The sequence below is a fragment of the Phaeoacremonium minimum genome (genome assembly GCF_000392275.1).
Source record: "Phaeoacremonium minimum UCRPA7 unplaced genomic scaffold PA7_03_scaffold_222, whole genome shotgun sequence".
NCBI classification, from domain to species: Eukaryota; Fungi; Ascomycota; class Sordariomycetes; order Togniniales; family Togniniaceae; genus Phaeoacremonium; species Phaeoacremonium minimum.
The window spans coordinates 281,408-303,903 of NW_006921127.1; the positions used below are offsets into that span (position 1 = coordinate 281,408).

At 51.9% G+C, this 22,496-nt stretch overlaps 8 protein-coding genes across 8 annotated transcripts; 4 read left to right on the forward strand and 4 right to left on the reverse strand.

Moving 5' to 3' along the window:
* Positions 1 to 106: 106 nt before the first annotated feature.
* Positions 107 to 1,438, reverse strand: UCRPA7_3035 (putative kelch repeat protein; the record flags this gene model as incomplete). Its single annotated transcript, XM_007915538.1, has 1 exon — positions 107 to 1,438. One exon carries the CDS (start codon positions 1,436 to 1,438, stop codon positions 107 to 109), a length of 1,332 nt encoding a protein of 443 aa, XP_007913729.1.
* Positions 1,439 to 4,286: 2,848 nt separating this feature from the next.
* Positions 4,287 to 5,875, forward strand: UCRPA7_3036 (putative HypA protein; the record flags this gene model as incomplete). Its single annotated transcript, XM_007915539.1, has 6 exons — positions 4,287 to 4,382; positions 4,439 to 4,480; positions 4,533 to 5,188; positions 5,311 to 5,513; positions 5,573 to 5,796; positions 5,849 to 5,875. The coding sequence occupies 6 exons, from the start codon at positions 4,287 to 4,289 to the stop codon at positions 5,873 to 5,875; spliced, it is 1,248 nt and encodes a 415-aa protein (XP_007913730.1).
* A 172-nt stretch (positions 5,876 to 6,047) lies between these two features.
* Positions 6,048 to 8,678, reverse strand: UCRPA7_3037 (putative periodic tryptophan protein 2 protein; the record flags this gene model as incomplete). The annotated part of the gene is made up of 1 exon (XM_007915617.1): positions 6,048 to 8,678. One exon carries the CDS (start codon positions 8,676 to 8,678, stop codon positions 6,048 to 6,050), a length of 2,631 nt encoding a protein of 876 aa, XP_007913808.1.
* Positions 8,679 to 9,361: 683 nt separating this feature from the next.
* Positions 9,362 to 10,689, forward strand: UCRPA7_3038 (putative cell division control protein 12 protein; the record flags this gene model as incomplete). Its single annotated transcript, XM_007915587.1, has 4 exons — positions 9,362 to 9,466; positions 9,526 to 9,688; positions 9,742 to 10,052; positions 10,111 to 10,689. 4 exons carry the CDS (start codon positions 9,362 to 9,364, stop codon positions 10,687 to 10,689), a joined length of 1,158 nt encoding a protein of 385 aa, XP_007913778.1.
* A 1,263-nt stretch (positions 10,690 to 11,952) lies between these two features.
* UCRPA7_3039 (putative pyruvate dehydrogenase protein) lies at positions 11,953 to 12,481 on the reverse strand (the record flags this gene model as incomplete). The annotated part of the gene is made up of 2 exons (XM_007915552.1): positions 11,953 to 12,328; positions 12,405 to 12,481. The coding sequence occupies 2 exons, from the start codon at positions 12,479 to 12,481 to the stop codon at positions 11,953 to 11,955; spliced, it is 453 nt and encodes a 150-aa protein (XP_007913743.1).
* Positions 12,482 to 14,503: 2,022 nt separating this feature from the next.
* On the forward strand, positions 14,504 to 18,363 carry UCRPA7_3040 (putative ubiquitin carboxyl-terminal hydrolase protein; the record flags this gene model as incomplete). The annotated part of the gene is made up of 7 exons (XM_007915620.1): positions 14,504 to 14,735; positions 14,801 to 14,948; positions 15,007 to 15,466; positions 15,515 to 16,457; positions 16,509 to 17,319; positions 17,371 to 18,163; positions 18,211 to 18,363. The coding sequence occupies 7 exons, from the start codon at positions 14,504 to 14,506 to the stop codon at positions 18,361 to 18,363; spliced, it is 3,540 nt and encodes a 1,179-aa protein (XP_007913811.1).
* A 658-nt stretch (positions 18,364 to 19,021) lies between these two features.
* On the forward strand, positions 19,022 to 19,732 carry UCRPA7_3041 (putative mitochondrial import inner membrane translocase subunit tim-22 protein; the record flags this gene model as incomplete). The annotated part of the gene is made up of 3 exons (XM_007915665.1): positions 19,022 to 19,114; positions 19,178 to 19,282; positions 19,367 to 19,732. The coding sequence occupies 3 exons, from the start codon at positions 19,022 to 19,024 to the stop codon at positions 19,730 to 19,732; spliced, it is 564 nt and encodes a 187-aa protein (XP_007913856.1).
* A 568-nt stretch (positions 19,733 to 20,300) lies between these two features.
* Positions 20,301 to 21,550, reverse strand: UCRPA7_3042 (putative glycoside hydrolase family 16 protein; the record flags this gene model as incomplete). Its single annotated transcript, XM_007915666.1, has 2 exons — positions 20,301 to 20,398; positions 20,455 to 21,550. 2 exons carry the CDS (start codon positions 21,548 to 21,550, stop codon positions 20,301 to 20,303), a joined length of 1,194 nt encoding a protein of 397 aa, XP_007913857.1.
* Between the last annotated feature and the right edge of the window lie 946 nt (positions 21,551 to 22,496).

Consider the following 22,496-nt stretch of genomic DNA (forward strand, 5'->3'; position numbering starts at 1 on the left):
TATGCTCATCCTCCCTTCCTTCCTTCTCGCACTAGCCCATTAATTCTCCTATATAGCCACGCATGCACGCATGCACGCATGCACGCATGCATGCATGCATGCAATATTACCCATCTGTCTTCTGATACACACGGATAGAGCCAGTCCTGCGGACGTCCTCCGCCGTCGCCGTGCGTATGGCCCTCAGGGCCGGGCGTCCCCTGCGACTAGCCAGCGCCGAGTTCATAGTGATGGGGTTGCTCGCCAGCGGGCCCGACGTCGCCATCGGCACGATGGGCGTCGCGTTCCCCTTGACGAAGACGCTGTACCCGTCCGCCGGCGGCGCCGTCCTGTCCCAGCGCGCGGGCGTGTCGGGCGCATGCAGGTCCGTGGCCGACCGCCGCGCGCGCAGGTTCAGGGGCGCGGTCGACGACACCGAGCTGCTGGCGGTGTGGGTGCGGGATATCGTCGAGGTTGCTGGTCGGCGGCTGCTGCTGTTGTTGCTATTGCTGGTGTTGCGGGCTGGGAGGAAGGAGAAGGTGAAGGCCTCGCGCCGGCGGCGGAGGGCGCAGAATAGAAAGCCTGCTGCGATGCCGAGCACGATGATCCCTCCGCCGATGGCGATTCCGATCACGGCGCCGAGGGGAAGAGCATTTGAGGAGTTGTTCGAGCTGGAGCCGCCATCATTGCCGCCGTCACCACCGCTGCCTGTGGTGTTGTCGTTCCCTCCTCCAGCGCCTGAACCAAAGTCTGGCTTGTCACCCGACGTAAAAATGTCTTTTACCTCGTCGTTGGTCCAGACGACCGCGTCTAGGCCGCCATTGCGATAGAACTCTTGCACAACCTCAGGGGTGTCGTACGCTGCCGCGTCAACATCATAGGAGGCTGTCCATTCTAAAGTGGTCATATCGAAAATACCGAGCCCCTGCGCCCATGGGTCGGGGTCGGTCATCGACTCTGGATATCCTTTCATAGCATTCGTCCCCCCGATGGACAGCACTTGTCTCTTGCCATCGCCAACCGCCACGCAGGCATGGTCGGCACGTGGTGTGGACAGGGTACTGTTTGCCTTCGTAAAGACGAAGCCCGGAAGGGAGAGGACAAAGACTTCGTCAGAGGTGGTAACGGCTGCTGTCTCCAGACCGCCGTACAAGAATATTTCGTAAGTGTTGTTTGGCCCCTGTACTCCAACAGTACAGAAGCGCTGGCGACCAGTCGGTCGATCTCCAGTGGTTGCTTGTGAGAACCATTGTCGTGAGATGGGATCATAGAAGGTGATGTTGGTGAAGCCCAGGTCAGTCGAGGAGAGGGCAAAGTCTGTCGACGGGCCCTCTACACCTCCAAGCAGCATGATCAATCCGTTTGGACCGAATGGTACGAACTCAGCGGCTCCATTCACCATGGTGCCGAACTTCCCGAAGCCGCTCGTCGAGGTATTAGTCCAGACGGTGGACTTCATACCCATGGAGACAAGACCGGGCACCGCAATGTCACTTGTCACGGTGGCATTGGACTGCGATGTAACCAGACCGCCGAAGCAGTAACCAACGTCAGAACTATGCGTGAAGGCACATCCATCTGGACGGACGAGCTCATCAAAGGCTCTTTGGTTGGACGGTATCTTAATTGACCAGAAGCCGCCACCGCCACCGTCGGCGAAGAACTCCCAGGACTCATCTTCCGGTGGGTCGTTGGGAGATGCAGCAGAGCCTCCCCATATCCAGAACGAGCTGGCCGAAAGGTCGGTCCAAATGGCTTGGTTATTTAATACTGGGGCATTCAACGCGCCCTGCTTTGAAATTGAATTGAAAGGAACCGTCGAGTTCGTCCACGACTCTCTCAGGCTGATTGATAATGTAGAGTTAACAGGGTAAGAGGGATGATCTGATGGAGGCTGAGCTCCATTAACGACTTGGGAAACTTCTCCACCGTCGATATATACAAAGTCACCAATGACTGTGGCTGCGGAGGGTGTTAGATGAGGGTCACAAAGACGACCTAGTAGCTGATGGCTCACCTGCGGAAAAAGACCGCCGTATAAAATCGGCAGACGAAGGGGTATCAACCTCTCGCCGCCGAAGAGCACTACCGTGTGAGAGCTCTGCCCATGTAGATAACACCAATGCTACCGACGCCGCGTACGAGCACAAATATCGCATTGAGAGCGAGATACCGGACCGCGTAGGTCTCGTCTAGTACACATAGGAAAAGAGAATTAACAATTAGGTGAAGGCCGCACTTGAAGCCTCCACCGACTGAGCAGCGAAGACATGAAGAGAAAGAGAAGGAGAAGAGAAGAAGAATCCGACACTGATCAGATGAGCCATCCGAGAAAACCGTCCAGGAAGAAATGCACATGCTCAACAGCTGTGTTTTGCTCGCCATGCCAGCACCGGCACCACTCCTTTGTGGAAAGAACGCAGTCTACAAATGTGATGCGGAGGCCACTTGGCTGCCACAATGCAACGTGACTATCCCAAGGATAGAAGCAGTGGTGCGAAAGAGGAAATGTCAAACACTGGTTGAGGTTTTGGCAGGCATAAGGTTGTCAGAAGGCCCTGTTGATGATTGGCGCAGGCCTTGTGGTTCCGAGGAGCAGGTGGACTGAGCTGAGCATGGCCGACCATAAGAGTTGTCAGCTCCGAGCTCTCTTGGCTCCGTGCGAGGCTCACGAGAGATCGACGGGTGCAGAATCAGGGGCCTTCCCGGGAGGCGGTGCCTGGTTGAGGGGCTCGAGGGGAAAGCCCCATTGAAGCGGTGTTTCGAAAGCGTCCGTAAAGGAGGGTGTCACAGGCTTTGGTGAGGTTTCGAGTCGCTGAAACGAGCCATGGTGGTAACCAGGATACTGGATGGCTCTCCCACACCAACAGCTGGCAATCCCCGGCCGGCTCTTCAAAAAGACCCCTGGAGTCGAGAGGAAAGTCGCCGAGACTTGCCATTGACCAAACCTGGTGATCTTGTTGTGTTTGACACGGGCGCCATAAAGCCAGGCCTTATGGTAGCGTATGCGTTCATGCCGCGTGCACTGGCAATTTGATATTTTGGATCTCGGTTGGATGCATTCAATGGCCGTTCAACAGGTGATCACAAGCCTGCGTTGCTCTGCTGTTGTTTCAATCGTGCCGTGATGCTGTGATTTGACAGACTGTCGACCATTCAATAGAATAGGTACACTGCTGGAGGTTATTGCTGTCGTGCAGCAGGGGATCATGGCGGATTTCTGGTCGGTTTGAAGCAGACGAAGCAGCCAAGTAGCTTGTGGTCCTCGTGTACATACAAAACATGCAACGATGAACATGCTGCAGGGTGCCAAAGGCAGATAGTTGGACAGAGCTCTACTCTCTCACAAAGACGCCACCAGGTAGAAGCTGAGAACAATTACCGTAATATCGGAAATGAAGAGCAGCATTCCGGCTGTTGACAATACGGCTCTCCAAGACTCTAGAACGCTTCACGCAGAAGGAGCTACCAACCATATGGGAATTATGAGCGATTACTTGATTAAGCCACCCAATATAGGTAGTATACCTCACTTCGAACGTGTGTATTAGGAATTATGGTAGATTTTCACAAGCACAGATATAACCTACCTAGCTCCGGCCTAGGTAGACATTCCCAGGGACCTAACTGCACTAAATTGTGCACTGATGCAGCAGCTCATGATGTCATTCGAGATGTGAATCTGGGGAAGTGCCCAAGTCCCGTGGCTTACAACCGCCACCCTTCTATTGGGCCCTTTGTGGTACTAGCATTCACTTACAGCCACCCAGACTCGCATCGCGGCATTGGTTCATTCGGCTTCTTATTAGGCCCTTGACCTCCTCTAATTGTGGGATTCTGGACCTTATTTGGTCCGTCTGTTACGTTGATCTTGTGTCATATTACTGCCTGCGGTGTTACTTACATACCTCATAGAGTCAAGGCTTAACCCCGAGAGCACAACGCCTCATTTCGGCCTCCGAAGCAGACGACGAGATCTCAGGCTCCCGGTCTTACGAGGTAGCACACCTCTAGACACTTGGGGCCAGGCCAATTATCTTGTAGTCCGATAGATCTGCCTCCTCCCGAAGCCTCAAATTAGTAATGAGTTGGAGTGGCCAAGAGTTCACGTGTGTCGTGCCTGCTATTTATGACGCGGAGTCTTTCTTGTCGTGCATATAGCGATACGATCTATAAGACAGGCTGGTCTCGTCCGGATGCTCTCCTCCAAAACGGCCACTCGGTGCGCAAATGCCGTCTTCAGGAGATTGCCAAGCATCATCCCCAGTAGCTCTAGACGTCTAACCAATATGGCGACACCATATCAAATGCATGTAGTCCCCGAGGACTCTGGTTTGTGGAAGTTTGATCAAACTGCCGACGCCGCCAATAAGGCTTCAGAGCTCTTGCAAAAGGATCTTGAGGTGAGAATATTCGCTCTCAACAGGTTTTTGGGACTCATGTGCTAACAAACGGCAAGCAACATCACGTATTCTTTAACAACGATGGATTTCACAACCATGTAAGCCCCCGTGGTCCATGTCAACACCTGTCAGCTAACAAGACGATTCAAGATCGTTCATCACATCTTGGCTCTGTACGGCACAGGTGCTGGGCCTCAGGCGCTACAAAGGGGATATGATAACAATGCGGGCTACCAGCGCCGTGTTCTCAAGTCTCATGATCGTGTCATCGAGGACCTCAAGTCATGGGAGAATGCTCAGAAGTATCTTGGCAAGGAGCAATACTATCCTGACTTTTTGCAATTCTTCCAGCGGGAGATCGAGGCCAAGGGTTGGCAGGCTGTTCTCAATGAGTACGTTTTCGCGGGCACCGAGTCGGCAGATGACATGCTGGCACGACTCTTCGCCGGCTTTCTTCACCCCCTGATTCAGCTGATGTACGGAGTCGAGTGGGCGCAGCCAGCCATCGTGGCCGAGGCCCTAGCGCAGACGTGCGTCCATCGCAATGACCTGAAGGAATTCCTTTTCGCCAGCGAGAAGAGGGCAAATGAGTCAGCCAACACGCCGATGCCCTCGATAGTGTCCCTCCTCGATGCGGTGTATGCGGATCAGAAGTTGGCCAACTCGGCTCAGGCTGGAGACAGCAATAAGATCAGGGACGGTGTGCTCAAGCGAGCAAAGGAGGAGATGCTCGCTATCACTAGCCAGGTCAAAGTTCGCCCGGAGGAGCTTGAGGAGAAGACGGTTGAGATGTTCAATGCGTGTGTGTATGCTGCAGCTGGTGCAGCTATCCACCCACCCAAACATATCAAGTTTGACTTCTTTTTGATGCGAGTATACCTAGTTTTCGAAATAGAGGGTAGGGATGCCCTGCTAATATTTTGAGCAGACATCACGTCAACTCATCCCCTCTTTTTCTGGCGTTCAACGCTGAACCAGCATTTTCTCTGGAGTCCAAAAGACGTCTCTTGGAGTACAAGATCAGGATGGACCTAGTCCAGTATGCAGCTCGCTCTGCTCCAGCGTTGCCTCTGGAAGCAATCGTATCCTACACACCGAAGGAGAAACCAGGGGAGATCAAACAAGCAAGTGGTGAGTATCATCGCGCTATTTTGTCTTTCCGACCCCCTGATGCTTACGGCGTACTTCAGATCTGGTCTCTCGAATTCATAATCTGCATGATGACGGACACGCTATCAAGCTCGCCCGCGCAGCTGGCCTTTGTCAAAATATATCAAAGAAATACGAGGACAAGGACTGGATGCGTATTAAGGGCGAAGACCTTTGGATGAAGGTTCATCATATGGTCGTGGATTCTGTTGAGGGACCAGGTCCGAATTGGGTGAGGGGGGCTGGTCTAGATGAGATGTGGAAGGTAAGTGTTTGAAGTGTTGACATAGCACGAACCTCCTCTAACATGGTTACAGGATGTGCCAGACCAGGCAAAACTTTGAAGGCTAAGATTGTAACAACTCTTCTTATTGTAATGTCGCTGAATTATGGGATATGAGCGATGGTTGGAACGGCACAGGCATGGACAGCGTGCATTATAGGCTTAGAGGGCAATGGAATTTACCATGCGATCCAGTGGCAGTCATTGCGAGCACATTATATTCTATATGTAATCTAATCGAGGCCTATCCACTCCTCTTCCTCGGCGTGCTCCGATATGAGGTCGTCAAAGCTCAGTTTCTCCTGTCTAGTGAGAAGCTTCACCTCAGCATCCTCTGGCAATGCACCGGCCAGCAATCCATTGGTTTGCGTCGCATCCTTAGTGCCCACTTGTCCGAGGAGATAGTCCACCATGTAGACATTCTCATCGGCTAACCTGCGGATCTCGTCCCGCATCCTTGTGACAGCGCGAGCGACTACTCGCAGCTCCACGTCCGCTTTACCCCTATTGGCCGTCAACCAAGCTCCGTGCTTGTCAACGAGGGCTTTGATCCAAAGCAGACAAAATTCTATATGCGGTGATTGCTCAGTTTGTGCAGCGACGAATCGGAGCAGCCTCGGTACGTAGACTGTTGGGAAATCAGCCACAACCAAGGGTATGTCGGTATAAGGCACTGCCTCGAACACTCGCTTGATCAAGCCCGCTTCGTTGAGGCGGAATGCCATGACAAGTGCTTTGAGGTAATCTCTCTCATTTTCTAGGACTGCCAGCGTAGACGCCGGCGTGATCTCCATGTTGAGATCGAAGGGGTCGAATTGCAGCGTGTTGTCCACGCTGTAGATAAGCAACCCTTCAGTAGATGCTGCGCAGAAGGCTGTGCCAGCTGGCGAGAAGGCCACGCCATTTACTCGAACTTCTGGCATCTTCCTTCGTGCAGAAGGATCACCGCCACGCTTCGAGCCCGGAAGTGACCTATCAATGCGGTCCTCCCGGTCAGAGGCCTCGCCTTGATCATCGATCATATCAGCTGGGCCAGCTTCTGTCAGAAGCTTGCTGTTGAGAAACTCCTGTGTCCCAGAAAGGGACAAGTTCACACTCACTGTGAACTTCTTGAGGAGAACCATGGTGGAAACCGAGTACAAGCAAATATATTTGCTGTTACCTGCGGCAAGTAGACAGCTTCCATCGGTGCTATATCGGATGGTGTTGAAACTCTTCGTTCCAGCGACGTTGGCTGCTGTTCTACGGTCAGTGATTTTCCGCCCGCCAGATACATCTCGGCGGCCGTCCAGTCCAGCTACTTGTTCGGCTTCTGACACAGACCAGAAAGTGAGTTGTCCGTCTAAAGTAGAAATGGCGAGCTGTAATGAATCCGGCCGGAATGCAATGTCGAGCAAATCTGCCTGCAACTGTATAGGCTCGCTTGTTTGCGTTCTGTCGAAAATGGACCATATTCTGGCCGTTCTGTCCCAGCTTCCACTGACTAGCAGGCCTCCATTTGGCGCGAATGCGAGTGAAGATATAGGACCTTCGTGTCCTGATAATTGATCGAGTAGCTGCCCGGTCTGGACGGACCAGATGTGAACGTCGAAAGAATCGAGCGAGCCAGCAGCAACCACCTCCCCGCTGGGATCAACAGCCATGCATGAAAACGATAGTCGTGTCGGTGCTGTGAATGTTCTGAAGTTTCGATACCGTATCAAATCCCAAGCTCTTATAGAGCCGTCAAGACTGGATGTGAAGAGGACATTGCCTTTCTTCGCAAACTCGCAGGCCGTGACACCACTTGTATGTTCTGTAAAAGTCACAATACAGAAGCCGGACTCTATATCCCACACTTTGATTTTGCCGTCATCGGCAGTTGTGATAATGCGCTGGCCATCAGGGGAGTATACCAGGGAGTTCATGGAATCAAAATGACCTTGCTGCTTCAGGATATAAGACTCCGACTGCCACTCCCAAACTAGCAACTGGCCCAGCTTGGAAGCACCAAATGCTAACCACTCTCCACTTCTGTTGATTGTGACAAAGTCGATCTCGTTTTGAGAGATGCTAAGCGTATGTATCATGTTGAAGTCGGGCATTTCGTATAGACCAAAAATTCCGTTTGAGAAGCCGGCAACAAGCAGGTTTGACTCTGGATGGAAGGCAGCACACCTTAGATGAGCATTGTTTTGCATGAAGTAATGCCGGCCCACTATCCTCCAGCGCATCTTGGACTCATCTTCGTCTTCGTCCATATCATCTTCGTCTCGCTGTGGGCCTTTGTATTGCCAGTCAAAGACCGCACCATCTTTGCTGACTGTGTATATAGTCTCCTGGTCCTGCGAGAACCAAGCACCGACCACAGCCTGCCTGTGACCTGACAGGACTGTGGGTGTGAATCCTTCCTCTGGATTTACGCTCCATATCCTTGCCGTCAAGTCCTTGGAGGCGCTGATGAAGAATCGGGAATCGCTCGACCATTCAATAAATCGCACATCATCGAAATGTCCGGTATGTGTGTGGTGGCGCACAAACGGTGCAAACTCCAGCTCGCCCTCTGCGTTCGAGTCCGGTGTGGAGGGCACATGCCAGACCTCGAGTTTCCTTCCCAATCCAACGGCGAAGTAGCGCCCAGACGGAGAAAACGAGAGTGCTGTAACGCGGGATCGGAAGGAGAAGTGATATATCCCAATGCGCCGGGGCACATTGGTCAGGATAGCGTGGCCATCTTCGTCAATTGAGAGGAGCAAATTCCCTTGAGGCGTGAGGCCGATCCTTGTGATGTTCTTTCGGTGCGCAAACGGCAAGGTGAATGATTTGTTGCTATATATCAGGTCAATAAGAGCAATGAGGCGACGATTGCATAGGAGTTTGAACATACTTGACCAAATCGAAGACTGTCACCCTATTTCCTACTGGCGAGTATAGATGGGTGCCATCAGGACTATACAGAAGATTGCCCTGACAATAGACAGTTCCAAGAAGATTGGAAAACTAATTGACGATTAGTGATTCTGATGAATTATACAGCTCTGAAGTTTACATACCTTAAAATCTGTCTTCATGGTTACCTGCTAGCCATTTCTCCTTCGATATGCAGGTGGAGGAATGGAGGGCTATCTCGAAGCTCTTCACAGTGTCGTAGGTGGGCTGCATGGGTCTATGGTCGCTTGGGAACTTTTTCCAAAAATTTTGGCGGGGTCGGTGAAAACTAATGGCGGTGCTCCGGCACTTGTCTGGAAAGGGCAAGGCGGCAGTCGTAGTGCTGCCAGGGCAGGAGCCGGAAGGGACCTAGGAAAAGGGGGCCAAGGGGGCACTCCTGCTGCCCTGTGCGTCTGGAAATTTGACAGGTGAGGACTTCTCCTGAACGGCTCGAGCTCTCTCCGCCTTTACTCTAGTTGTCAACATTGAAACATCCGTCCATTTTTTGTTTTGCGACCCCAGCCTTGTTCTTCTCAATTGCCATCATTGAGGGGATCTCAATACTCGTATCGGCATTTTAAGCTCCTTCCCATCAAGCAATCCCGTTTCTCCAGGTTTACATTCCGACGCTACCTTTACGATGGCTCCTACTGCTGCAGAAAGCGCCTCACCGATTGGCATTGCCAATCTGCCCAACCAGCGACACAAAATCGTCGCGAAGAGAGGTGCCGCCTTCACCATCATGGTAAACACCCTACAACACTGCAGACGATTCCAAAGCCATCTATACTGATGATTTGATAGGTTGCTGGCGAGTCCGGCCTCGGCAAGACGACCTTCATCAACACACTGTTCTCTACGACAATTAAGAATTATGCCGACCACAAGCGTCGCCACCAGAAGCAGGTCGACAAGACTGTGGAGATTGAGATCACAAAGGCCGAGCTGGAGGAGAAGTTCTTCAAGGGTAATTATACAGCAGCTCCCTAATTCTAAGCTGAAGCTCATCATCTCGCCCAGTCCGATTGACCGTTATCGATACCCCGGGCTTCGGCGACTACGTCAACAACCGCGATTCTTGGATGCCTATCATCGAGTTTTTGGATGATCAGCATGAGTCCTACATGTTGCAGGAGCAGCAGCCTCGCCGACAGGACAAGATTGACCTTCGAGTCCATGCCTGCCTGTACTTCATCCGCCCTACCGGTCACACTCTGAAGCCCCTCGACATCGAGGTCATGAAGCGCCTCTGCTCCAGAGTCAACCTTATCCCTGTCATTGCTAAGGCTGATACCCTGAGCCCTGCCGACTTAGCCAAGTTTAAGGCGAAGGTAGGCGCTTCTTCAACCATCGCCATTTGAAGTGGTTACTGACGACATTCTTTCTTAGATCCGAGCTGTTATCGAGGCCCAGAGCATCAAGATCTATCAGCCACCAGTCGAGGAGGACGATGAGGCTGCCGCTCAGCACGCACGAAGCCTTATGGGTGCTATGCCGTTTGCCGTTATTGGCTCCGAGAAGGATGTGAAGACTGGTGATGGCCGCATTGTCAAGGGCCGTCAGTACTCATGGGGTGTTGCTGAGGTCGAGAATGAGGACCACTGCGACTTCAAGAAACTGCGATCTATTCTGATCCGAACTCACATGCTCGACCTTATTCACACAACCGAGGAGCTGCACTACGAGGCCTACCGCGCTCAACAAATGGAGACACGCAAGTTCGGAGAGGCTCGCCCGAGAAAGCTAGACAACCCCAAGTTCAAGGAGGAGGAAGAGGCCCTCCGGAAGCGATTCACTGAGCAAGTTAAGATCGAGGAACAGCGATTCAGGCAATGGGAGCAGAAGCTCATCGCAGAGCGTGATCGCCTCAACAAGGATCTTGAGCAGACCCATGCTCAGATCAAGTCGCTCGAGACAGAGCTTGAGCAGATGCAGGGCAGCGCGGTCCGCTCCCACGGCCGCCGCTAAATCACTCAACTTGTCTAAGCCGCTAAAACTGCCCGAGAACAATTCCGTATTGCTTATCAGGAGTACATGCTCCATAGCAGCCGGATTTATGCATCTGTCTCAGGCAATATCACTATGAGGAAGGATTATGGATATCCCCCAGCGCCAAGGGGGTGTGATCATCGATCCTGCAGCTTGATGGTCATTAGGATGTTCTGACAAAGCTTGTTGTTTGTTTCCTTTTCACTTGGTGGGCAGCTGAAAAAGTACGGATGAAGAAGACGAAAAGCGTCCCGGCTGTGCGGCAAGCTCAATAGTTTCCTTTTTTTTGTCCTCCTTATTCCCCGTCTTCAAGCCCTCTTACCTTACTTACGATGTAATTCTGTATCCCTTTTCATGATACCAGATAATGAGAATGGCTGCACTTTTCACTGAGTATTGCTTGTTCCGGAAAGAGTGATAATGTTACTCATGCTTCAACAAAGTGTTTCCATTGATGGGTATCTCCACTTTACGAGCCGCATCCTGCCTCTCTTTAAACAGCATCCATGCTCGCCCGAGTCGTTAACTGCTCGTTCTTGTTGCCCAGCTTCGAGATTTGGAGAAATGCATCCACGCCGTAACCTTCCAGACTATGCAATTCTAGACTGCCCGCCCAATACTCCGCATAAACCCTGCTCAATGGCAGACCCATACCCAAACGCAGATTCGGAGGTCTGCTTGTTAATGATGACAATGAACTCCCTCGCGCCTCATCTTTCGGCTTGGCTACTGGCTCCTCTACCCGTAACTCCTGCAATGTTGCTGCCATTTTCGGCACCTGCTCTAAGTTCGCCAGAATTCTTTGACTTTGGGGCCCTTTGCTAAATGACCAGAGATATGGGAGGATATCCCGAGGTACACCGCCGCCTTGATCCGAGACGCGGATAATGACGTGGTGTTGAGCTTCGCAGATGGTGATCTCTATAGGCGGAAGTTTCTTGGAGCAATCGTGGCTTCGCTGACTCTTCTCAATCACAGCCTGCACAGAGTTTCGCAGCAGTTCGCCTATAATATACTCGAGATGGCTGAGGATATATGGAAAGTTCGCCTCCAGATGGCCATCGATCAGTATCTCTGGCATGGGGACATCCTCTCCGTAGGCTTGCCTAGCAAGTGTTTGAACAGCCTTGCCGCAACGCTCGATGGCATCTTTGGCATAACACTTCAAGAATACCTCGCCAATGAAATCTGAGTCAGAGAACTTTGAGCCCGGAGAGAACCACGGTTGGTGGAATGTCTCGGTTAAGGAGAGATGCTGTTCCGCGATGACTCGGCGTGAGATACGCTATGTATGTCAGCATCGAAGCTCGGAGGGGGATCAGCAATTTGACATACTGATCTTAATATAGTATTCATGAACTGGTCAAGCTCCTCAGCGGGCATGAGGCCGCTGCTTTCCAGTATCCCCATGGCCAGCTTCGGGATGACCGACAAGTGTGCCTTGAGCGTCTGGCTGATCGTTTTGCAGAAGCGCTCATTGTCATCGAGGTTCTTGATCTCCTTTACCTTTCGGAAGGTATCAAAGGCAGTGTAGTACAAGTCGTACACTTCACTAATGTGGGGATTGGTCACGACGACGTAGGGCAGCTGTTGCATGTCTCGAATACGATGTGCGAGTCTGTGGAGGCAGCATAGTTAGCATCAGCAGCATAGCAATGTGGGATAGTTGGGAGTGATCCATTGAAGTCTCGTACCTCGTCGGAAGCTCTGTCCGCACATAGTTGGCTGAACTGATCAGCCTTGCCTCGGTCAGTGACCGGCCAAAGACCATGAGCTGGCGCAGACTGATAGGTCTTGCTTCTTTTGCGACCCATCTGTAGAATGAATCAGCTATGGAAGCAAACACAATGGGGCTATAGTAACAGCAAACTTACTCGTCCAGGACCGAGACTGGTCGCCACTTGGGCGTATGCTGCAGCCATCGGCTCTGTGCTGCTGCTGCTGCTGCTGCTGCAGCTGGTCGAAACAGTGGGAGTCCTGCTACCGGCGCCACAAGCCTCACCGGGAGGGTCATTGGCGCGTTCTGCACCGCGCGTAGCAGCATCCCGGCGAGAGCATGCGAATTGAAACTTGGGAATGGGAGCTTTCGAACGCCTACATGGCTGTTTGGCAGGCCAAAGAAGCAGAGGAAGAGCGAATGCTGGTGCAGTACAATGTAAGAGTCAAGGGCCCAGACCACGAGTAACGGTGGAAGTGGGGTGCTACCTATGGGAGAGCTTTGAGTCAAGCCTACATCAGTTACCAGAAACTTACCACTATACCAGGACTTGCAAATTTTACCCCACAATCAGTCGGCTTACATGGTACATGCGCGCTGTCACAAGCTCTACTGCCAGAGATGGAAGCTCACTGCGGCATCTACTTTTAGGGCCATGGCCCACGGGGCACTTTTCACATTGTGCTACCCTACTCCCTGCAGCATTCCGTGTCTCCTCTGCAATGGGTAATTCAATGCCAGGAACCCGAAGACTCATGCTAGAAGCTGAGGAGCTGAACTGAGCTGAGCTGGGCTGGGCTGGGCTTCTAACGACTTGAGTTAGGAATTGAATAGATTTGTTATGGATGGCTCTTGACCGACAGGAAAGCCGAGAAATCGTCTTATTCTCATGTGATCGGAAATATCGGCAGTGACGGTATGATGAATGATGAAGAGCCATACTCGGTTCATGTATCAATCGAAAGTTTCGCGGACTTGGTCGTTGTCAGTGCACAAGATTCTCAAGACATTCTAGTCAGGAATGCACGAGTTGATCAATTCGAACATCAACACAGTAGATACACACCTCTTCATCTCTCAATGGCGTTGCAGCATTGGCATGATTTACTAGCCGTTCTCACTCACACCACACTTCCTTACCTGATGTTGCATGTGGAGTCTCAGCTTTACAGTATCCTGGCTAAAATATCCCAAGCCTGTAGGTAACTGACATCAATGTACATGAGAGGAAAAGAGGTAAAGCAACTTTCGTTGATCGAATGCTATACAGACGTGCCAGTCTAGTTCATGCGCTTTGCACAAGGGAGTTTGAGAAACAGCAGCATGCACAGCCTTGCTCGCCGGTCTTGATCTGATTATAAGCTCGTCATGACATGTAGGTCTTGTTGCTGCTTAATCATACCTACCTAAGATATAAGCTACCCGGCCCTACCCACTTGCTAAAGAGGGAGGAATGGACGTCATTGGAGGGGTGGCCACTAAGTCTCAGCACAGCACTCACTGTTAGTACACTACCAGCACACCTGTGCTGATGGCAGCAGGAAAGGGAGTACTCAATGACAGAGAGCGACATCACTGTACATTACCCTCAGTCATGCTGCGCCCCCGGTGGGACAACCACCCACTCTGCAAGGAAAGCACTAACTGCTACGACTGGCAACTGTTAGGTGGTGTACTGCACGGGTGCCTTCTGCCTTCTGCCTCCAATTTTCTCAATAAGACCTACTCACTTACTGCCATAGTAGAGAGCCTCTTCGCTGGCAGTTTCCCTCGACAGTCCCAGCCAGAGACTGACTGAGAGTTTCGCCATCCTCCTGATACCCGATCAGGAAGTGGCAGCGTGCCTTATTTTGCTCTTCCCGTTTTTGCTCATCGCTTCTTTCCTTGCTCAGGTCGCCATTGCATCTGTCTCCCCCGCACACCCAGGCCCTCTTCAGGACTCCTGCAGCAGCCATGGTGAGTTACCAATCCCTCCCCCAGCAAGCCGGCTGAGGCTTGCTGCTTTGTCAAGCGCTCTTCTTTACTTCTTCGCTGCACTTTTCCCCTTCCCCGTATTCCTTTGGAGCCTAGAGCAAGATGGATAGCTCCAACGGCGACCCGCCCGTGGCTGGACTTGCTAACATGACCGTCTCCGTTGAGGCCTTCAACCCAGACGTCCACTCCCCGAACGACATGATGATCGACTCGGAGGAGCACATCGTCGAGCCGACTGCGAATGGGGTGGAGAAGGACGACTTGGCCATCATCGACCCTAATAATCTCGACAATGAGCAGGAGCAGTTGCAGGATCTACCAGTCGCCACCGATCGTGAGTGGGACCAGAATACTCGGCGCCGGTAGCCGGCTCTTTACGGTATGCTGATATCAGGACAGACGATGCTATGAAAGACATTGTGCTTCCTCCGCTAGTGGAAGAGCCCAGGATCTTAGAGGACGCGGTTTTCACATGGACAGTTGAGGGGTGGAGGAGCTTACAAAAGAAGGAGCATGGCCCTGTATTTGAAGCAGGTGGTTTTCCATGGTATGTCCCGCTGACAATGCCTCTCCTCGTGACGGCACGGGCTCATTTGATAATCTAGGCGGATTCTTCTCTTTCCTTATGGTAACAATGTCGATCAATGTTCCATCTACCTCGAGCATGGCTTCGAACCCAACACGATACCCGAAGACTGGAGCTGTTGTGTCCAATTCGCACTGGTCCTATGGAACCCCGATGACCCCACCATATATTCCCACCACCAGGCGCATCATCGATTCACCAAGGAGGAGAGTGATTGGGGTTTTACCAGATTCTTAGAGCTCCGGAAGATGTTCAACGTTGCTTGGGAAGGCTCTACCCGCCCACTTGTTGAGAATGACACAGCAAATATCACAGCATACGTCAGGATCGTAGAAGACGAGACGGGTGTTCTATGGCATAACTTCAATAACTACGACTCGAAGAAGGAGACCGGATATGTCGGGCTCAAGAACCAGGGTGCCACTTGTTACCTAAACTCGCTTCTACAGTCCCTCTACTTCACAAATGCCTTCCGCAAGGTAGTTCGGCCTTTTTCACTCAAAGAGGGATCAAGCTAACATTCGCAGGCTATATATGAAATCCCTACACATCAGGATGAGAGCATGAATAACAGTGCTTACACACTGCAGCGACTATTTTATCAATTGCAGACCTCCAACTCTGCCGTCGGAACCAATGAACTAACTAAGTCTTTTGGTTGGGAGACTAGGCACATTTTTGAGCAGCAAGATGTTCAAGAGCTCTCACGCAAGCTCATGGAGCGTATGGAGGAGCGAATGAAGGGCACGAGAGCTGAGAACGTGCTCCCTCGAATGTTCAGCGGCAAGATCAAGACATACATATCTTGTATCAATGTCGATTACGAGTCTAGCCGCATCGAAGACTTCTGGGACGTCCAGCTCAACGTGAGCGGTAACAAGAGCTTACTGGAGAGTTTCAAGGACTACATCCAGGTCGAGAAGATGGATGGCGACAACCAGTACTACGCTGGCGATGAGTACAAGCTTCAAGACGCGAACAAGGGCGTCATCTTCATGAGCTTCCCTGATGTGCTCCATTTGCAGCTAAAGCGATTTGAATACGACATCCAGCGGGATATGATGATGAAGATCAATGATCGTTATGAGTTCCCCGAGCATTTCGATGCCGCTCCTTACCTCTCTGAAGACGCAGACAAGTCTGAGCCTTGGACGTATCAGCTACACGGCGTCTTAGTGCACAGCGGCGACCTCAATGCAGGCCATTACTACGCTTTCCTCAAGCCGAACAAGGAAGGCTGGTTTTACAAGTACGATGATGATAAGGTGACGAAGGCCACCATGCGAGAGGTACTCGAAGAGAACTTTGGTGGAGAATATCGCACACCAACTGGCCCTGTGCGTGCTCCTACTCAAAAGAAGACGCCGATTATGCGGCCGAACAGCGCATACATGTTGGTCTATATTCGGGTATCACGGCTGGATAAGATTCTCACTCCAGTCACCGAAGAGGACACTCCTCAGCACCTTCGTAAGTGTGATATTTTGCACCCTGACGCAGCCCGAGGCTAACTTCAAATAGAACAGCGATTTGAGGAGGAGGCTGCGGCGAAGGAGGCTAAGCGCCGAGAGAGAGACGAGCAGCACCTATATATTGGCGTCAAGGCAATTACAGATGAAAGCTTTCGACACCATAACGGCACTGATCTCACAGTGTTTGATGCCAACCCGGACGTGGACCCTGCTGCCCCGCGTTATTACAGACTGCTTCGCACAACTACACTCCAGGACTTGGTCACACGTGTTGCTACCGATATCAATCAAGACCCGAAACGGGTGCGTCTCTGGATTATGGTCAATCGCCAGAACAAGACAACTCGGCCGGATCAGCCGATAATGGACCTAAGACCCACCGTGGAGGAGACATACAACCGAGCTGTAGCACATCGTGATAACGCTCTACGGGTCTGGGTTGAGGTGGCAGAAGAAGTGAACGCAGATGGTGAGGCTGTATGGCCGACCTATCAAGGCCAGCAAAATGGCGTTGTCGTCAAGAACGATTTGATTTTGCTCTTCTTGAAGTGTTTTGACTTGGAGTCCCAGGAGCTGCGTGGTGCGGGACACGTATACATCAGCCGGGAGAAGAAGGTTGAGGATCTCGTCCCATTGATCATGAAGAAGATGGGCTGGGGGGAGAAGCTCCCGAGCGATGAGAAGGTCATGTTGTGGGAGGAAATAAAACCGAACATGATTGAAGGTCTCAAAGCGAAGCAATCTCTGAAAGGCGCTGAACTGCAAGATGGCGACATTGTCTGCTTTCAACGAACTCCTGATCGAAAGCACGCTCTCGAGAAGCGCTTAGGACTTGGCGAAAACAAGTCTTCTGAAGAAAGGTATGTCCAACAATCTTTAAATGAAATAAACCTGCTAATTATGATCAACAGCGTGAAGAAGTCGGATCGCTTCGAAGATGCGCGGGAATACTATGATTTCTTGTTGAATAAGAAGACGGTGAAGTTCCATGCTCATCCCACACGATCAGATCCCGCCAAGTACCCAGCATTTGAGCTTGTATTAAATTCCCGGATCAGTTACGATCAACTAGCAGAGAAAGTAGGATCTGTCCTTACCGTGGACCCCACACACATTCGATTTTATACGGTTAATGGAGCAACTGGCAATCCCCGAACGCCAGTGAAGCGAGGACCAAACCAGACCCTACAATCTATTCTCGTTCCTAGCGGTTACGGTCAGTTAAACATGAACCAGCGACCAGACGCTCTTTACTTTGAGGTGCTGGATATGAGTCTCGCGGAGCTTGACACAAAGAAGAATGTCAAGGTGACCTGGCTGAGCGAAGGCATCACCAAGGAGGTAGGCATTTCTTACGCCATTGTTATGCGAATGCTAATATTCGTGAAGGATCATTTCGACATACTCGTTACGAAGAGTGGTAACATTGATGACCTGATCCAGGGGCTGATCAAGAAAGCTCAAATTCCTGACGAAGTTGAGGGTGGTAGAATCAGGGTGTTTGAGACTAGCAGCCACAAATTCTTCCGCGAGCTTCCCCGCGAATATCCTATAATCAGCATAAACGATTATACCAGCGTTGTTGCCGAACGGATGTCTGAGGATGAGCTCGAGGCAGATGATATCTCATTCATTAATGTCTTCCATTTCCAGAACGAGCCAAGCAGGGTGCATGGCATGCCATTTAGATTCCTGATGAAAGAGGTATGTACTTTATGCTCGTTTTACGTTTAAGTATGAAACTAATATAGCATGTGCAGGGCGAAAAGTTCGTGGACACCAAGAAACGGCTAGAAAAACGGACGGGCCTCAAGGGCAAGAGCTTCGAGAAGATCAAATTCGCGCTAGTAAGGCGAGCGCACTACTCAAAGCCAAATTATCTGAACGATGGTGAGGACCACTGAAAGCTCCCGTGCTTCTCCCAATGAGACTAACAAGTTGCAGATGATATCTTATGGGATATGGTATCTCCACAAGACGACTTCCTAGGGCTTGACCATGTCGACCGGACACGATCCATGCGCAACGGCGTTGGGGACTTGTTTCTCAAATAACCTCAATGCATCGCAATTCAGGGGTTTAGAGGCTTTGTTCTTGATATACCTTTCGCGTTCTGGGATTTCCCTATATCCGTCTTTCTGGCTCCGGCTGTCAAAATGGGCATGCTTTTGGACGGCAAGGTGGAAGGGCTGTTTTTATATTATTTCATACAGGACGGCATTGGGCATAGGAGTGACTGACACTAGGAAGAAGAAATGATTGTTTTAGTAGCCGTAAAGACCAGTCTCGCCATAGCATGAACAGATTAGAATTATGTTGTCAAGCCTGATTTCCAGTGCTTCGGTTAATGCCATGCCCGTAAGTCCCCTGGGTCCACACGGGACCAAACGGACAAGCCCGCAGGCGCCGAGAATCCTAGGCTCACAGGGGTCTCGGGCAGTCACGGAAGCGGTCGATCGCGGCAAAAATATTTCTCGGGCTTATCGCCGCGTCGGATCTCCAGACAATTGCTTCATCCAGGAACCTCCCACCCTCACCTTCACTCATTGAGGCCACACCAATATGAGCATACCAAGTAGCGGCTTGCCAGGCCTTCCCGGCAGTGCGCCGGCGATGCCGCAAGGCATGGATCCAAATGACCCCAATGCCAAGATGGTCAGTCCCTTGAGTAGTGCAGCTGCGACTTCGAAGCGCAACATACAGGACTAACAAACCCAGATACAAAACATGCAGAAGCTCATGGAATCATGTTACGCTAAGACTGCGATGTCGGGAGTCGCCGGATTCGGTCTAGGAGGTGTCTTCGGAATGTTCATGGCTTCGGTAAGCTCCCATCCCCTATCTGATATATACCCAAACTTCAACCAGCAAGAATCGCTAACCATCTGCCCTTTCTTTTCCTCATAGATGGCCTACGACACCCCCTATCACACCGCCGGCGCGGGACAGCCCGGCGCAGCCGGCCAGCCGACGCCGCTGTCGTCGCTACCGCTCCGCCAGCAACTGCGCGTGGGCTTCAAGGACATGGGGGCACGCAGCTGGAGCACGGCCAAGAACTTCGGCATGGTGGGCGCGCTGTTCTCGGGCATCGAGTGCGGCATCGAGGGGTTCCGCGCCAAGAACGACCTCGCCAACGGCGTGGCCGCCGGCTGCATGACGGGCGCCATCCTGGCGCGCAACGGCGGCCCGCAGGCGGCGGCGCTGGGGTGCGCGGGCTTCGCGGCGTTCAGTGCGGCGATTGATGCGTGGATGAGGGCGCCAAAGGATGAGTGAGTCGAGCGAGCGAGCGTGCGAGAGAATGGTCGAACGGATGAAGAAGAGTTTTGCATCGACGATGGTCCCGAGCGGTTATGATGGATGGCATTAGAGGAGATGTGAGGAGACCATCTCGGACATAATCTTGAGGGTGTACCAAGCGGCGGACGGCCGCGTCCAGCCGTGCATTATGGGCGTTATTTCAGGCTACGAGGCGTCATGGGATCGCTATGCTCATAGACTTTTTGGGTGCATAGCAGACAGACGACACCTCTCCACTTGCATATTTGCATCAGGTCATGTACATTTACATTTTATCTGGGGCTGGGGACTTGAGAATTACGCTCTCGGAAACATGTATAATCTCTATATAGACATCGGCCTAGAAAAGCTGCTCCTCAGCAGCCTGTATACATACTATATCAAAGCGCTGCCTTTGCAAAGCCTGCTGATTTGATTTGATATCTACCCCTGAATGACCTGATCCGACGCCAATTATAATAGCCAGCAACGCCCAGAACCTTGACCCAATTTCTCTTGATAATACATTATTGGGGCTTTTTTCGTATCTACTAAACTTCCGGTCTCAAGATGCCTGGTAAATTTGGAACTCGCCAAACTCCCAGTACGCATTAGTAAACGCATCGGGGTAGTTAGCCACCAGATCCGTACAGTTGGTAGGACCTAATTGACACAGTCAGCAATTATTGCCTCAACAGAGCGAGGGAATAGAAACATACAGCCAGAGCTCGAGTATACCGAGTTCGTCAGGTCACCGCAGAGATCGATGTTAACGATGATGCTCTGGTTCTTGAAGTGCGAACCGATATCACATCCCGTGTTCGGGAAGTCCGCGAGCGCAGTGCCCCAGGAGCTTGGCACCGGGGAGCCGGACGTAATATCATCAGGGATGCTGTCGCGGGCGAACTGCCAGACTCGAATGCCCGCGTCGCGCCACTCGAGCGCCATGACGCCTCCGCCGTTGCTGTTGAACGTCTCGCCGTAGGTGTCGTCGTCGCCCTCGACGCCGCAGCCTGCGTTGTCGTTCGCGTCGTGATCGCAGTTGGTTTTCAGCGCGGACCCCGTCATCTTGCGCTTGTGGTTCATTTTGCAGCCGTCGGTCGTGTGCAGCGTCATCTCGTTGCCGTCTGTGGCCTGGTTGACGGCCTCCATGACATCAATCTCGCCGTGGTCGGGCCAGTTGTCCGGGTCGGTCAACCACAGCGCGGGCCATGTGGCGCACCCGTATGGGGTGTGCTTGACATCGAATATGAAAAGACCAGAGTTGTACTGCGTCTTGCTGTGCACTCGCACCGAGTAACGGCCCGTCGAGGCGTCCGGCGTGGAGGTGTTGCCCACGGAGGTGTCGACCTTCACCACCGCGGTCGAGGAGCTGGCATAAGTCAGATTGAGACGCTCGGCATCCTCAATTGAAACATAGTGCACGAATCCTGACGACGGATCGTAGTCGTGGAAATAGTTGAAGTTGTCAAAGAAAGTCTCCCCTGAGTATGTGTCGCTCAGGGTGTAAGTGAGATTTGTGTAATTGGGGTAGGCACCCTGCTTGTTGAGTGTCACAACCACGGCGACGACAACTACAATGATAATGACGATGATGGCGACCAGAATGGCCCATATCCTCTTCCGCCATGTCCGGGGATTATACCACCGATCAATATCTTCGTTGTAGTGATTTGCGCCCATGTTGGTCCGCGGGGTCTGGCGAGAGATCTCAGTGTAAGCCGGCGGCGGGCCATCTGGGAGGTCCATCTGCGCTAGACTTATACCACCGTTCTTATCAGGTCGTCCGTGTCCCCTGCCTAACCGGGGAGTCATGTCGTTGGTGCCTTGGGGACCGTTTGCACTATCGACTAATTGCTGTGCCGTATGCACTTCTCCAGGCTGAAGGGCCGGAAGATTGGCTCGTGAGGCTGGTGCTGGTGCAGAAGTGAAAACACCGAGAGCGCCACCAATGGACTGCCGCAGCGTTCTCTTCACGGGGTATGAGACGGGTTTCGGTCCTTTCCAATACTCGAAGGGCGTATAACCCAAGTTTGGCTCTCGAGGGTGCGGGCTGTTGGTAGACGACACCTCAGAGGAGTGTGAGCGCTCCATAATGATAATGGGCCTCTGGGCGGTATATATTGGTTGGCCTCCTATTGTTCGGTTCGAGCTGCAGTATCCTGCTGCGCCTTTCAATAATACAACGTGCAATACCAACAATACGAGTCAGTCCTATTCCCGATAGGGGCCGTCGCGATTGGATTCGTATCCGGCGCCAGCGCTGGAAGGGGCTAAAGGGTGACTGGCGGACGCGTGGGCACTCCACCCAGAAAACGGAAGAGGAGGGCGAAAAAGAGGGCAACTGGCCCGAGCAGCCAAGTGCTAAAGGAGAAATGATGATGACGGCAGATCGATCAGAGATAGAGAGAGAAAGAAAAAAATAGTATTGGTGATAGACACCTGGAAAGTGGGAATAGGCCCAGAAAATGACATGAATGACGCGGCCGATCGAATAACTACCAGTGTTAGCAAAACAACCCGCTTGGTTCGTCTTGTCGCAGCTCTTTCCACATCAAGATCCTGCTTGCCATTGACATTGACATGGACATGGACATTGACATTGACATTGGATAAGGGAAAATCAAGAATGAGACAGAATCAGGGACCGTGCTAGACTCCCAGAGACACACAGCCCACTTGCCGTCATATTCACAATGTGGCGATCCATATTCCAGGATTCCAGGATTCCAGGATTCCAGGAATCTCCGGATACATTCAA